The sequence below is a fragment of the Pristis pectinata genome, chromosome 1, assembly GCF_009764475.1.
Source record: "Pristis pectinata isolate sPriPec2 chromosome 1, sPriPec2.1.pri, whole genome shotgun sequence".
NCBI lineage: Eukaryota > Metazoa > Chordata > Chondrichthyes > Rhinopristiformes > Pristidae > Pristis > Pristis pectinata.
The window spans coordinates 974,747-985,911 of NC_067405.1; the positions used below are offsets into that span (position 1 = coordinate 974,747).

At 54.2% G+C, this 11,165-nt stretch overlaps 1 protein-coding gene across 1 annotated transcript in view; it reads left to right on the plus strand.

Moving 5' to 3' along the window:
* The window catches only part of asic4a (acid-sensing (proton-gated) ion channel family member 4a), an 82,477-nt gene extending 72,086 nt beyond the window's left edge, over window positions 1-10,391 (plus strand). Inside the window, exons 5-10 of the mRNA XM_052025952.1 lie at window positions 3,905-3,961; window positions 5,630-5,783; window positions 6,622-6,713; window positions 8,275-8,354; window positions 10,007-10,108; window positions 10,257-10,391. Coding sequence (XP_051881912.1) covers window positions 3,905-3,961; window positions 5,630-5,783; window positions 6,622-6,713; window positions 8,275-8,354; window positions 10,007-10,108; window positions 10,257-10,364 — 593 coding nt within the window. The 3' untranslated portion in view covers window positions 10,365-10,391. The remainder of the gene's footprint in view (window positions 1-3,904; window positions 3,962-5,629; window positions 5,784-6,621; window positions 6,714-8,274; window positions 8,355-10,006; window positions 10,109-10,256) is intronic.
* Window positions 10,392-11,165: the final 774 nt, after the last annotated feature.

Consider the following 11,165-nt stretch of genomic DNA (forward strand, 5'->3'; position numbering starts at 1 on the left):
TCTGCTCCCTCTCACTCCGCTGCCTGCTCCGACGCTGCCCGCTGGATAGTCTGTTTGCTTTTTAAACTGCCCACGCTGCGCCTGCGCAGTCCAGTCCCCACTCTACTGCTTAAAACTTTTAAAAGATTTATAAAAGTACCTTATAAAAAATCTAACCCTAGTAATTACAACCCTATTAAAAACTAACCCTTATAATTAATACCCTAATAAAAATGATAAAAAAGAAAAACTTATCTGCTCCGAAGTCCTCCAAAGTGAAACCCACGAAGCCTCCGAAGATTTTCACTTCACACGTCTCTGTATTGAAATCCATTTGCCAATCCTCGACCCACTTCCCAAACGGATCCAGATCCCCCTGTAACCTACGATAACCTTCTTCACCACCAACAACGCCTCCTCATTTCATGTCATCCACAAACTTACTGATCAAGCCTTGTGCATTCACATCCAAATCATTGATACAAATAACAAGGGTCCCAACAACAACCCCTGCGGCACACCACTAGTCACTGGCCTCCATTCCGAGAAACAACCTTCAACCTCCAGCCTCTGCTTCCTACCTCCGAGCCAATTTTGAATCCACCTCACTGGCTCTCCCTGGATTCCGTGGGACCTAACCTTCCAGACCAGTCCACCACGCGGGACCTTGTCAAAGGCCTTGCTGAAGTCCAAACAGGCAACATCCAATGCCCCACCCTCACCTACCCCTTTGGTTACCTCTTCAAAAAACGAAAAGATTTGCCAAACACGACTTCCCTACACAAAGCCCTGCTGACTCCTAATCAGATTCTGTCTATCCAAATGCTGGCAGATCCTGTCCCTCAGAATTCCCTCCAGTAACTTCCCTACAACTGAGGTCAGGCTGACCGGCCTGTAGTTCCCTGGCTTGTCCTTGCTACCCTCCTTAAACAACAGAACAACATTAGCCACCTTCACCAGTGGCTAACGATGAAGCAACAATCTCCACAAGGGCCTCCGCAATTTCTTCTCCAGCCTCCCACAAAGTCCGAGGATGCACTCGGTCAGGCTCTGGGGATTTGTACACATTATGCACCGTAAGGCTGCAAATACCTCCTCCCTGGTAATATGAATGTTCTCCAAAACATCTCCAGTTGTTTCCCTTGTCTCTTGAGCAGCCATGATTTTCTCCTCAGTAAACACAGAGGAGAAATATCGGTTAAAAATCCCCTCCATCTCCTGTTGGACAAGACATGGGCGGCCCTGCTGATCTGTAAGGGGACCTACTCTCTCCCTGGCCTCCCTTTTACTCTTAATATAGCTGTAGAATCTCTTGCATTTTCCTTAACCTTGCTGTCACTCTCTTAAAAGCCTCGCACTTGCCATTCGTTCCTTTCCTGCAAACAGGCTCAGCCAATCAACTTCTGCTGGATCCTGCCAAATTCCCCCAAAATCATCCCTGCTCCAGTTTAGGACCCCAACCTGTGGGCCTGTCCTATCCTTTTCCATCACTTAAAACTAATAGAATTATGGTCACTGGAGCCAAAAATTCCCCCTAACTGTCACCTCAGGTACCTGCCCTGCCTCGTTCCCAGAGAAAGTCCAGTATCGCACCCTCCCCAGTAGGCCCCTCTACATATTGACTCAGGCAACTTTCCTGGACACATTTCACAAATTCCACCCCATCCAGGCCCTTAACACTGGGCAGTCCAGTCAATACAGAGGAAATTAAAATCTCTCACTTATACGTCCCTATTATTCTCACAACTGTGAGCAATTTCTCTACACCCCGCTCCTCAAGTCTCCGCTGACTGAGGTGGGAAGTCAGGGAACCTCAGGGTCTCCCTGATGACTACATCGGTGGGAAGTGCTCCCAGCTGCAGCTCCTGACACACCAGATGTACTCAGGGTCATCTGAGAGGCTGAGGGAGATTTAGTGAGGTGTTGCACCCCAGGTGCAAGCTTCAGGTATATGGGTGACCACCAGGAGAAGTAAGGGCAGGAGGCAGGCAGTGCAGGGTTTCCCTGTCGCCGTTCCCCTTATTGACAGGTGTACCTCTTTGGATACTGTTGAGGGGGACGTTCTTCCAGGAGCTCGCAGCAGTAGTCAGGTCTGTGGCACTGTGACCGGCTCTGAGGCTCGGAGGGACAGGGTGCAGTCAGACAGGACGATGGTGACAGGAGACTTGATAGTGAGGGGACAGAGAGGAGAGTCTGTGGCCACAGTCCGGATGGTGTGTTATCTCCTGGGTGCCAGGGTCAGAGACGTCTCTGAACAGCTGCAGAAAATTCTCAGGGGGAGGGCGAACAGCCAGGGGTCGCTGTACACGTTGGGACAACCGACACAGGCAGAACAAGGGATAAGGTCCTGCAGAATGAGTACAGGGAGTTAAGAATTAAACCGCAGGACCTTGAGGGTAGTGATCTCCGGATCACTCCCGGTGCCACGTGTGAGTTCAGGAATAGAAGGATAGGCCAGATGAATGTGTGGCTGCAGAGCTGGTGCAGGGGGCAGGGATTCAGGTTCTTGGATCATTGGGATCTCTTCTGGGGCAGGGGCGACCTGTACAAGAGGGACGGGTTGCACTTGAACCAGAGGGGAACCAATATCCCAGCGGGGAGATTTGCTTTTGCCACCAGGGAGGGTTTAAATTAGATTGGCAGGGGGTGGGACTCAAGAGATGGAAGTCAGTGAGAAAGTGTGGATAAGGTGGATGGTCATAATCTTTTCCCAGGGTTGGGGAGTCCATAACCAGAGGGCACAGACACAAGATAAGCAGGGAGAGATTTAAAAGAGACCTGAGAGGTAACTTCTTTACACAGAGGGTGGTGAGGACCTGGGATAAGCTGCCAGAGGAAGTGGTTAAGGTGGGTACAGTTGGAACATTTAAGGGGCATTTGGATGGGTACATGGAGGGGAGGGACTTGGAGGGTTCTGGGCCGAACATGGGCAACTGGGACTAGCAGGGAGGATGCTGTGGTCGGCATGGACCAGTTGGGCAGAAGGGCCTGTTTCCGTGCTGTATTACTCTGTGACTATTGGGGGGGGGTCCATAATACAGCCTCACGAGAAAGACCCCCACTTCTTGTTTCGAAGTTCTGCCCACACAGCCGCACTGGACGGCCCCCCAAGAATATTGTCGCAAAGCACTGCTGTTACATCCTCCCCTGATCAAACAGGCAACACCCCCTCCTCACTTACCTGTCCCTGTCACACCTGAGGCACCTGTATCCTGGGACACTGAGCTGCCAGTCCTGCCCTCCCCTCAGCCACGGTTCTATGGTGGGACAATATCCCGGTCCCAGAGCCGATCCACACCCCGACCTTGTCAGCATCATTTGTGGAACCTGTTACTGAGTATTTAGCAACTGTAGGGGTCTCTCCCCAACAGTCGGGGTGTTCCCCCCCCACCCCACAGTCGGGGTGTCCCCCCCCACCACTGGTGCTCCCCCCCCCCCCACTATAGGGGTGTCTCACAAGATCACAAGACAAGGGAGCAGAAGTAGGCCATTTGGCCCATCGAGGACCCCCCCTACCCACTGTAGGGGTCTCCACCCCCCACAGTCGGGGTGTCTCCCTCCCACTGTAGGGGTCTCCCCCCCACTGTAGGGGTGTCTTCCCCCCCCCTCCACTGTTGGGGTCTCCCTCCAACCCTGGCTCCTGACGCACACACTGGGCCACGACGGGTCACTGGAAGCCCGTTGCCTCACTCTGTCTGTCCCGGGTCTGTCATCCCCACACACACCCCCACCCCTGGGGAAACTGCAGGGGTTCTTACCCCCACCCCTGGGGAAGATGTGCGGGTTCTCACTCCAGCCCCTCCCACCCACACACCCCGGGTCCGTCACTGACTCAGGGCCAAGGCCTTTCACAGGGAGCCCCATGGGACTGGGTCTGAGGCCGAGAGACCCACTGATCCAACTAACGCGTGTTTCTCTCCCTCAGGGACCGAACCCATCTGCAGCCCCGAGGAGTACATGGAGTGTGCCGACAGAGCCCTGGGTAAGGCCCACCCTGCACCAACAGCCCGCGTCTCCGGCCGGAGTAGGCCATTCGGCCCTTCCTGCGCCACCATTCCATACTATCACCACTGTCCCAGTACTCTCTCCCACACCCCTCGATGTCACCCGTGTCTAGAACTCTCTCCACCTCCTTCCTGTATCCATTCAGTGACCTGCCCTCCACACCCTCAGTGGGAGAGAACCACAGGGACCCCACCCTCTGAGGGAAGGAACTTCTCCCCATCCCAGTGCTGAATGTCTTACCCTACATCCAGAGACTGTTCCTCTGGTATTGGTATTGGTTTATTATTGTCACTTGTACCGAGGTCCAGTGAAAAACTTGCATACAGCTCAGCACATCATAGAAACCAGCCTCCCCTCCATGGACTCTGTCTTTACTTCTTGCTGCCTTGGTGAAGCAGTACCAATCGTACAGGTCAATTCATTACACAGTGCAGTTACACTGGGTTAGTACAGAGTGCATTGATGTAGTACAGGTAAAAACAATAACAGTAGAGTAAAGTGTCACAGCTACAGAGAAAGTGCAGTGCAGGCAGACAATAAGGTGAAAGGTCACAAGGTAGATTGTGAGGTCAAGAGTCCACTTCATCGTATAAGGGAATAAGGTGCACTGCTCCTGCCCCTCCCCACACATCAGCCCCACCTGCCCAGGAAGCCATTGATGGGACCACAGGTGCTGAGAATCAGACCCACAGCCACCCAGGCTGTACGTTGGAGTTACCGGTCAGTCCCTCTCCCCACAGCCCTGAAGATACTTCTGCCCCCCCACACCCCTGCTCAACACTGAGCACAGCAGCTCACGGTGTGACCACCTCTGGAGTTGTGTTTGTTAAAGGACGTGTTGCCACTGGTAACCCTGGGCTTACTGTCTTACATCCAGCAGCAATTTGTGGGATCACACCGTTCCATTCCAATCCCATGGGTTGACCAAATTGTCAAAAAGAAGGGATGTTTTAATTAATTATTTGGATCTGGGCATCACTGACAGGAGCTGCAGTCATTGTTAGTGAGAGGGTGGGGGCGGGATGGAATTGGAACTGGTTCACTATTTTCACGTGTACCGAGGTACAGTGACAAACTTAGTTTTGCATGCCATCCATACAGATCAATTCATCACATTGGTGCATCGAGGCAGTACAAGGGGAAACAATACAGAGTAAAGTGTCCCAGCTACAGAGAAAGTGCAGTGCAGGCAGACAATAAGGTGCAAGGTCTTAATGAAGTAGATTGTGAGGTCAAGAGTCTGTCTTATTGTACTAGGGAACCCTTCAATAGTCTCATAACAGAAGCCGTCCTTGATTCTGGTGGTACCTGCTTTCAGGCTTTTGTATCTTCTACCCGATGGGAGTGGGGAGAAGAGAGAATGTCCGGGGTGGGTGGGGTCTTTGAAGGGGTCTTTGTCACCTTGAACCACCGTTGTCCTCCAAGTTGAGAAGGTGGGGGTGAGATGTCACCTTGAACTGCGGCCATTCTCCTGGCTGAGATGCTCCAATTGTGTGTGGATTGTAGGGGGGTTGTTGTAACTCAGTAATAACTTCAGAGGGCAATTGAGGGTCTGGGGTACAAGTGGGGAAGCTGGTGTTTAATGAACGGGAGGGGCTGTGCAACACTCTGACTGCCTCAGTATTTCCTTGGACCATTTGCACAGATAATCTCATCACAATGGCCAACTTCAGCTGTAAGTGTGAGACGCCCTGTCACATGACGCGGTATAACAAGGAACTGTCCATGGTGAAAATCCCAAGTCGAGGATCCTCCAAGTTCCTCGCCAAGAGATTCAACACCTCCGAGCAGAACATAAAGTAAGTATTCCCTGTGATTGTGTTAGTGGGGAGGGAGCGTCACCTCTCACAGACCCCCTCCCCCCAGGTCTAAAAACTCCGCAAGTCAGGCAGCTTCCGTGGAGGGAGAAACAGGGGTAATGTTTCAAGTTGAAGACCCTTCACTGGAACTGGGAAAATGAGGAAAACATTGGTTTTCAGTTGGAGGGTGTGGAGAGGGATGGATGGATGGACAAATATTTGTGAGAGGGTGAGGCCAGGGTTGCTGTGGAGATAAGTTATTGATGGGATGGATAGAGAGAGGAAACATAAAAGGGCAGTGTTTGGGGCGGGGGGCACTGTCAGCAGTAGGGGGCACTGTCTGTGGGGGGACAGTGTTTGGGGCGGGGTGGCAGTGTTTGGGGCGGGGTGGCAGTGTTTGGGCCGGGGGGCACTGACTGGGGGGGGCCAGTATTTGGGGTGGGGGGCAGTGTTTGGGGCCAGCGAGGCACTGTCAGGGGTGGGGGGGGCACTGTCTGGGGGGGGGCGGCAGTGTTTGAGGCGGGGCCGCAGTGTTTGGGCCGGGGGGCACGGTCTGGGGCTGGGGGTCAGTGTTGGGGCTCTCCCCAGGGACACTGCCTGTAGACCATGCCATTACCACTCAGCGGAGAGGGAACCGGTGACCGCACGGATGTCGATGGTCAGGAGGCGCTGGTGGGAAGTTGAGGGTGACCGTTCCCCCTCCGGGAGGTGGAGCAGACACACGAGGCTCCACCATCACCCCCGGTGAGTACCGGGAGGTGGTGGGTGGGGGAAAGGATGGGCTGTGATTAGAGGATAACCCCCCAGCTGTGTCCGTTCCTCCCCGACACTGTCACAGGGAGAACTACCTGGTGCTCGACATCTACTTCGAGGCGCTGAATTATGAAACCATCGAACAGAAGAAAGCCTACGATGTGGCGGGGTTACTGGGTGAGTGAGGCGAAGGGGAGGGGGTGAGGAGGCAGGGGAGGGGGGTAACAGGGTGACAGGGTGAGGGTGAGGGCAGCAGGGGGAGTGAGGGTGAGGGGGCGAGGGTGAGGGGGTGGGGGACGACGGTGAGGGGTGAGGGTGAGGTTGTGACAGGGGGTGAGGGAGTGACAGGGTGATAAGGTGACAGGGTGATAAGGTGAGGGTGAGGGGTGACGGGGTGAGGGGGGACAGAGTGAGGGGTGAGGGGTGACAGGGTGAGGGGTGACGGGGTGAGGGTGAGGGGTGGGGGTGAGGGTGAGGGGGTGAGAGGCTGACGGGTGATGTGTGGGTGACCATAGGGGCTCAGAGTCAGGGTAGGGAGGAGGTTGTGCAGGGGCGGTGTGCACCCCCTGAGGTACAGACATGGGGAGAGTATAACTGCTCGTCGGTTTATTATTGTCAGATGTACAGAGATCAGTGATAAACTTTTGCTCTTGTGCCATCCAGACAGATCGTTCTATACAAGTTACATCGAGGTGGTAAAAAGGAAACAGAATATAGTCTCGAGTTACAGGGAAAGTGCAGGTTGGGAGGTTAAGAGTTCACCTTTAGCATAGGAGAGGTCCATTCAATAGTCTTATAACAGCGGGATAGAAGCTGTCCTTGAGCCTGGAGGTATGTGCTTTCGGGCTTTTGTATCTTCTGCCCAATGGGAGTGGGGAGAAGAGAGAATGTCCGGGGTGGGTGGGGTCTGTGATTATGTTGGCTGCTTTACTGAGGCAGCGGGAAGTGTAGACAGAGTCCACAGAGGGGAGGCTGGTTTCCATGACGTGCTGGGCTGTGTCCACAACTCTCTGCAGTTTCTTGTGGTCCCGGACGTGTATAATCTGTGATGTATGTAACACGTGGATAAAGGGAGCAACCAATGTTGTATAACACTGGCTGGTAATGTTTATAACCTGTGTTGTATATAACAAGCTGGTACTGTATTTAATTGGAATGAGATGCTGTAGAACAGGCCGGCAATGTGTCTCAGTGTCTGGTAATGTACATATTTGACTAGTGATGCAGTGGTTTAGAGAGCCTGAGATCAAATCTTACCCAAGTATGCCTTCCCCCCGCACTGTTTATACAGTGAGGGACACAGAGAGATGGCATAACCAACAAGTGTGGAACTGTGGGAGGTTTACGCAAATTGTGAACTGAGCCCTGGGTATAAACGGCCGTGAGACTTTGCATAAACAGTGACTGAGACCGTACATAAACAGTGAGTGTAAAACCATGTATAAGATGGACATGAGCCAGTGTGTATGAACAGCAACAGTGCGTAGAGACAGTAGGTACGGGACTGCAGAAACACAGAGTGTGAGACTGCACAAATGTCAGCAGAGGAGGGGCTGTGTACAAACTGTGTGAGACTGTGTATAAAAAAGAGAAGGGATGTGTATAAACTGCGGTAGAGGAGCTGTGTGCAAACAGTGGGGTTGAGCCTGTGTGTAGACAAGTGTGGTCCTGTCTATGACCAAGGGTGAGGGTGGATGTGGGGTTTTTGCTGACACAGTTCCCTCTGTCTGTTCCCCAGGAGACATTGGGGGCCACATGGGGCTGTTTATTGGAGCAAGTATCCTCACCATCCTGGAGATCATCGATTACCTGTATGAGGTGAGACCGCACCCACCTCTCGGAGAGCTGTTGGGCACACCAATGGCACTCCCTGTACCCTCGGATCTGACGGTGGCTTACAGTCCAGATGGGAGAGGGGAGACCATTCAGCCCATTGCCCCGTGTTGGAGAAACTCCACAGTTTCAAAGATTTTCTTCCTCAAATATTCACCCAGATTCTTTGAACAGAATGTGCTTCCAATCTCCCATTGTATCGTTAACATGTGATTCTGGAGGGGAATTAAACCCGGAACCAGAGTGTGACAAAAGACAGGAGTGAACATGCTGCAGACACGTGACGAGGGAATGGGCCGCAGGAGGGGAGGTGGCCCATCAGAGAGCAGAAAGGAAATTACTCCTGGAGGCAGAGGGGGAGGGTCTGAGGGAGAACTTGCCTCAGCCTTCACCAAGGGAGAAGATGTTGCTGGAGGCTCAGTGAAGGAAGGTGGGACTGAGGTTCTGGGTGGGCTCGAAGTAGAGAGAGAAGGTGTTAGGAGGTCCAGCTGTACTTAACCTGGATAAACCCCCAGGTCCAGGTGGGATTGGTCCCAGGGATGTGAGGGGGTGGGGTTGCAGACACCTGGCCTCCCAAACGTGGAGAGTCAGGGCTCTCTGGGTAAATCTCCCCCCCTTCCCCTAAGTCCACGTCCTCGAGTTTTATTCGCCCCTGAGAAGGGGAAAAGTCTCCTGCAGTCCACCCACGGGGCATGGAGAACAAGATCAGAGGCGTGTTGGTCAAATACTGGTCAGGCCACACTGGAGCTCTGTGAGCAGCTCCAGTCACCACACTGTAGCAGGGAGGTGACTGCACTGGGGAGGGTGCAGAGGGTGTTGCATAGGACAGAGTGTGAAGGAGGTTGGGAGGGGACAGATAGAGGTGTACAGAATCATGAGAGGTGTAGACACGGCAGATAGTGAGAAAACTTCCTCCACAGCAGACGTGCCTACAACGGGAGGCTGGAGGTTTGGGGGTTCGGAGGGGGCCTGAGCAAGGATATATGAACCTACTTCTCACTCACAAACCGAACCTGAAATGAAACTGGTCACCCTTCATCGTGAGATCAATAATTACTCCTGTCACATCACCTGACGGGGAGGGGGAGAAGGAGGCGAGGTGGGGTAGGAGAGGGGGGATTGCTGGAGAGAGGAGGAGATGGAGAGCCGGGATTGGGAGAGGAGGGGTGGGCAGTTGGAATTGGTTTATTATTGTCACTTGTACCAAGGTCCAGTGACAAACTTGTCTTACACACCGATCGTACAGGTCAATTCACTACACAGTGTGTTGAGGTAGTACAGGGTAAAAACAATAACTGAATACAGGGAAGTGCAGTGCAATAAGGTGCAAGGTCACAACAAGGTAGATCGTGAGGTCAAGAGTCCATCTCATTGTATAAGGGAATCGTTCAATAATCTTATCACAGTGGGGTAGAAGCTGTCCTTGAGCCTGGTGGGACGTGCCCTCAGGCTCCTGTATCTTCTGCCTGTTGGGAGAGGGGAGAAGAGAGAATGTCCCGGGTGGGTGGGGTCTGTGATTATGCCGGCTGCTTTACCGAGGCAGCGAGAGGTAAAGACAGAGTTGAGAGGGAGGGGAGGGGAGGGGAATGGCTGGGAGGGAGCTCTCTCAGCACTAACTGTCACATCTCACTGTGCAGCTGCTGCGGGACCGTCTGCAGCGGGTTCTGCGCCCACAACCCCCCACCACAAAGAAATCCCAGGACACCATCGCAACCCTGGGTTTGGATGACATCAAACTGGTGAGTAAATGCAAGACCTGCATCAATCAGAACAGGACATCTCACCGCCCCTCCCACGGTGTGACCCTCCCTCAGTGACACTCGGGTGAAATGCACCAACTGGGTCTCGGGATCCGCCGGGATTCATGGAATCTCTGTCTCTCCACAGACGTCCTATGAGTCCAGCAGATGCCCCCCGGAGGGGCGGGTGTTCCCCCCCACCCTTCGCCCCCACTCCCCGCAGCACAGACTGCCCTTCCAGGACTTTGCCTGCTGATCACGGACGGCTGCCCCCCCCCCCCAAACTGCCCTCCCCCCCCCCCCCCACCCCTTCCTTCCTCTCCCTCCCCACCTCATTACCCTCCCGGTTCCGTCCTTCCCCCTCTCCTCTCGTCTTCCTCCCCTTCCTCATTGCCCCCTCCTCACTACCGTCCCTCTCCCCTCCCTCTTCATCCCTCCCTCCATCCTCAACATTACCTCCTGTACACCTTTCTGCAAGCTCCTCTTTTGTTGCCGTGGTAACTGTCACCATCAAACACTTTCAGAAGGACTGATACCCCCACCCACCCCCCGGGAGAGGTTTGTTTGTCCGGACGTGTCCCCAGGGTGGGGCCGGTTCTCCTCCACGTCCCCAACTGCCGCTCCGGCCGTCTGTGGCCATTCACAGCGTGTCCTGGCTCGGTGCCCACAACATGGTGGGTGCCCAAACCCCCCGGTCACTTTGATCCCCCGTCACTCTGACGCTGCCCTACCCCCCCGACTCCCTCGTCACTCCGACCCCATCCCTGAGCTCACCGGGAGTCTCCCACCGCTCCCCTGACCCCACCCGACTGCTCAGCTCCTGCCCTCAGTTTCTCCTGGGCAGACCCTGTGTTAAAGCTCCCCGTCTCCCCCCACCCCCAATCTCTCACCCCCCCCCCCAGCTGATGACCAATCACCCAGGGTTTGGTGGTCAGTGACCCGCCTCGCTCCAAGGGTCACAGTGGGGGAGGGAGCAGTGTCCACACCCACTCCTCCGCACAACTCGGCCCCCACCCCTCACCTCCCTCCCCCTGTCCCTCCGTCTCCACCCTCCCAC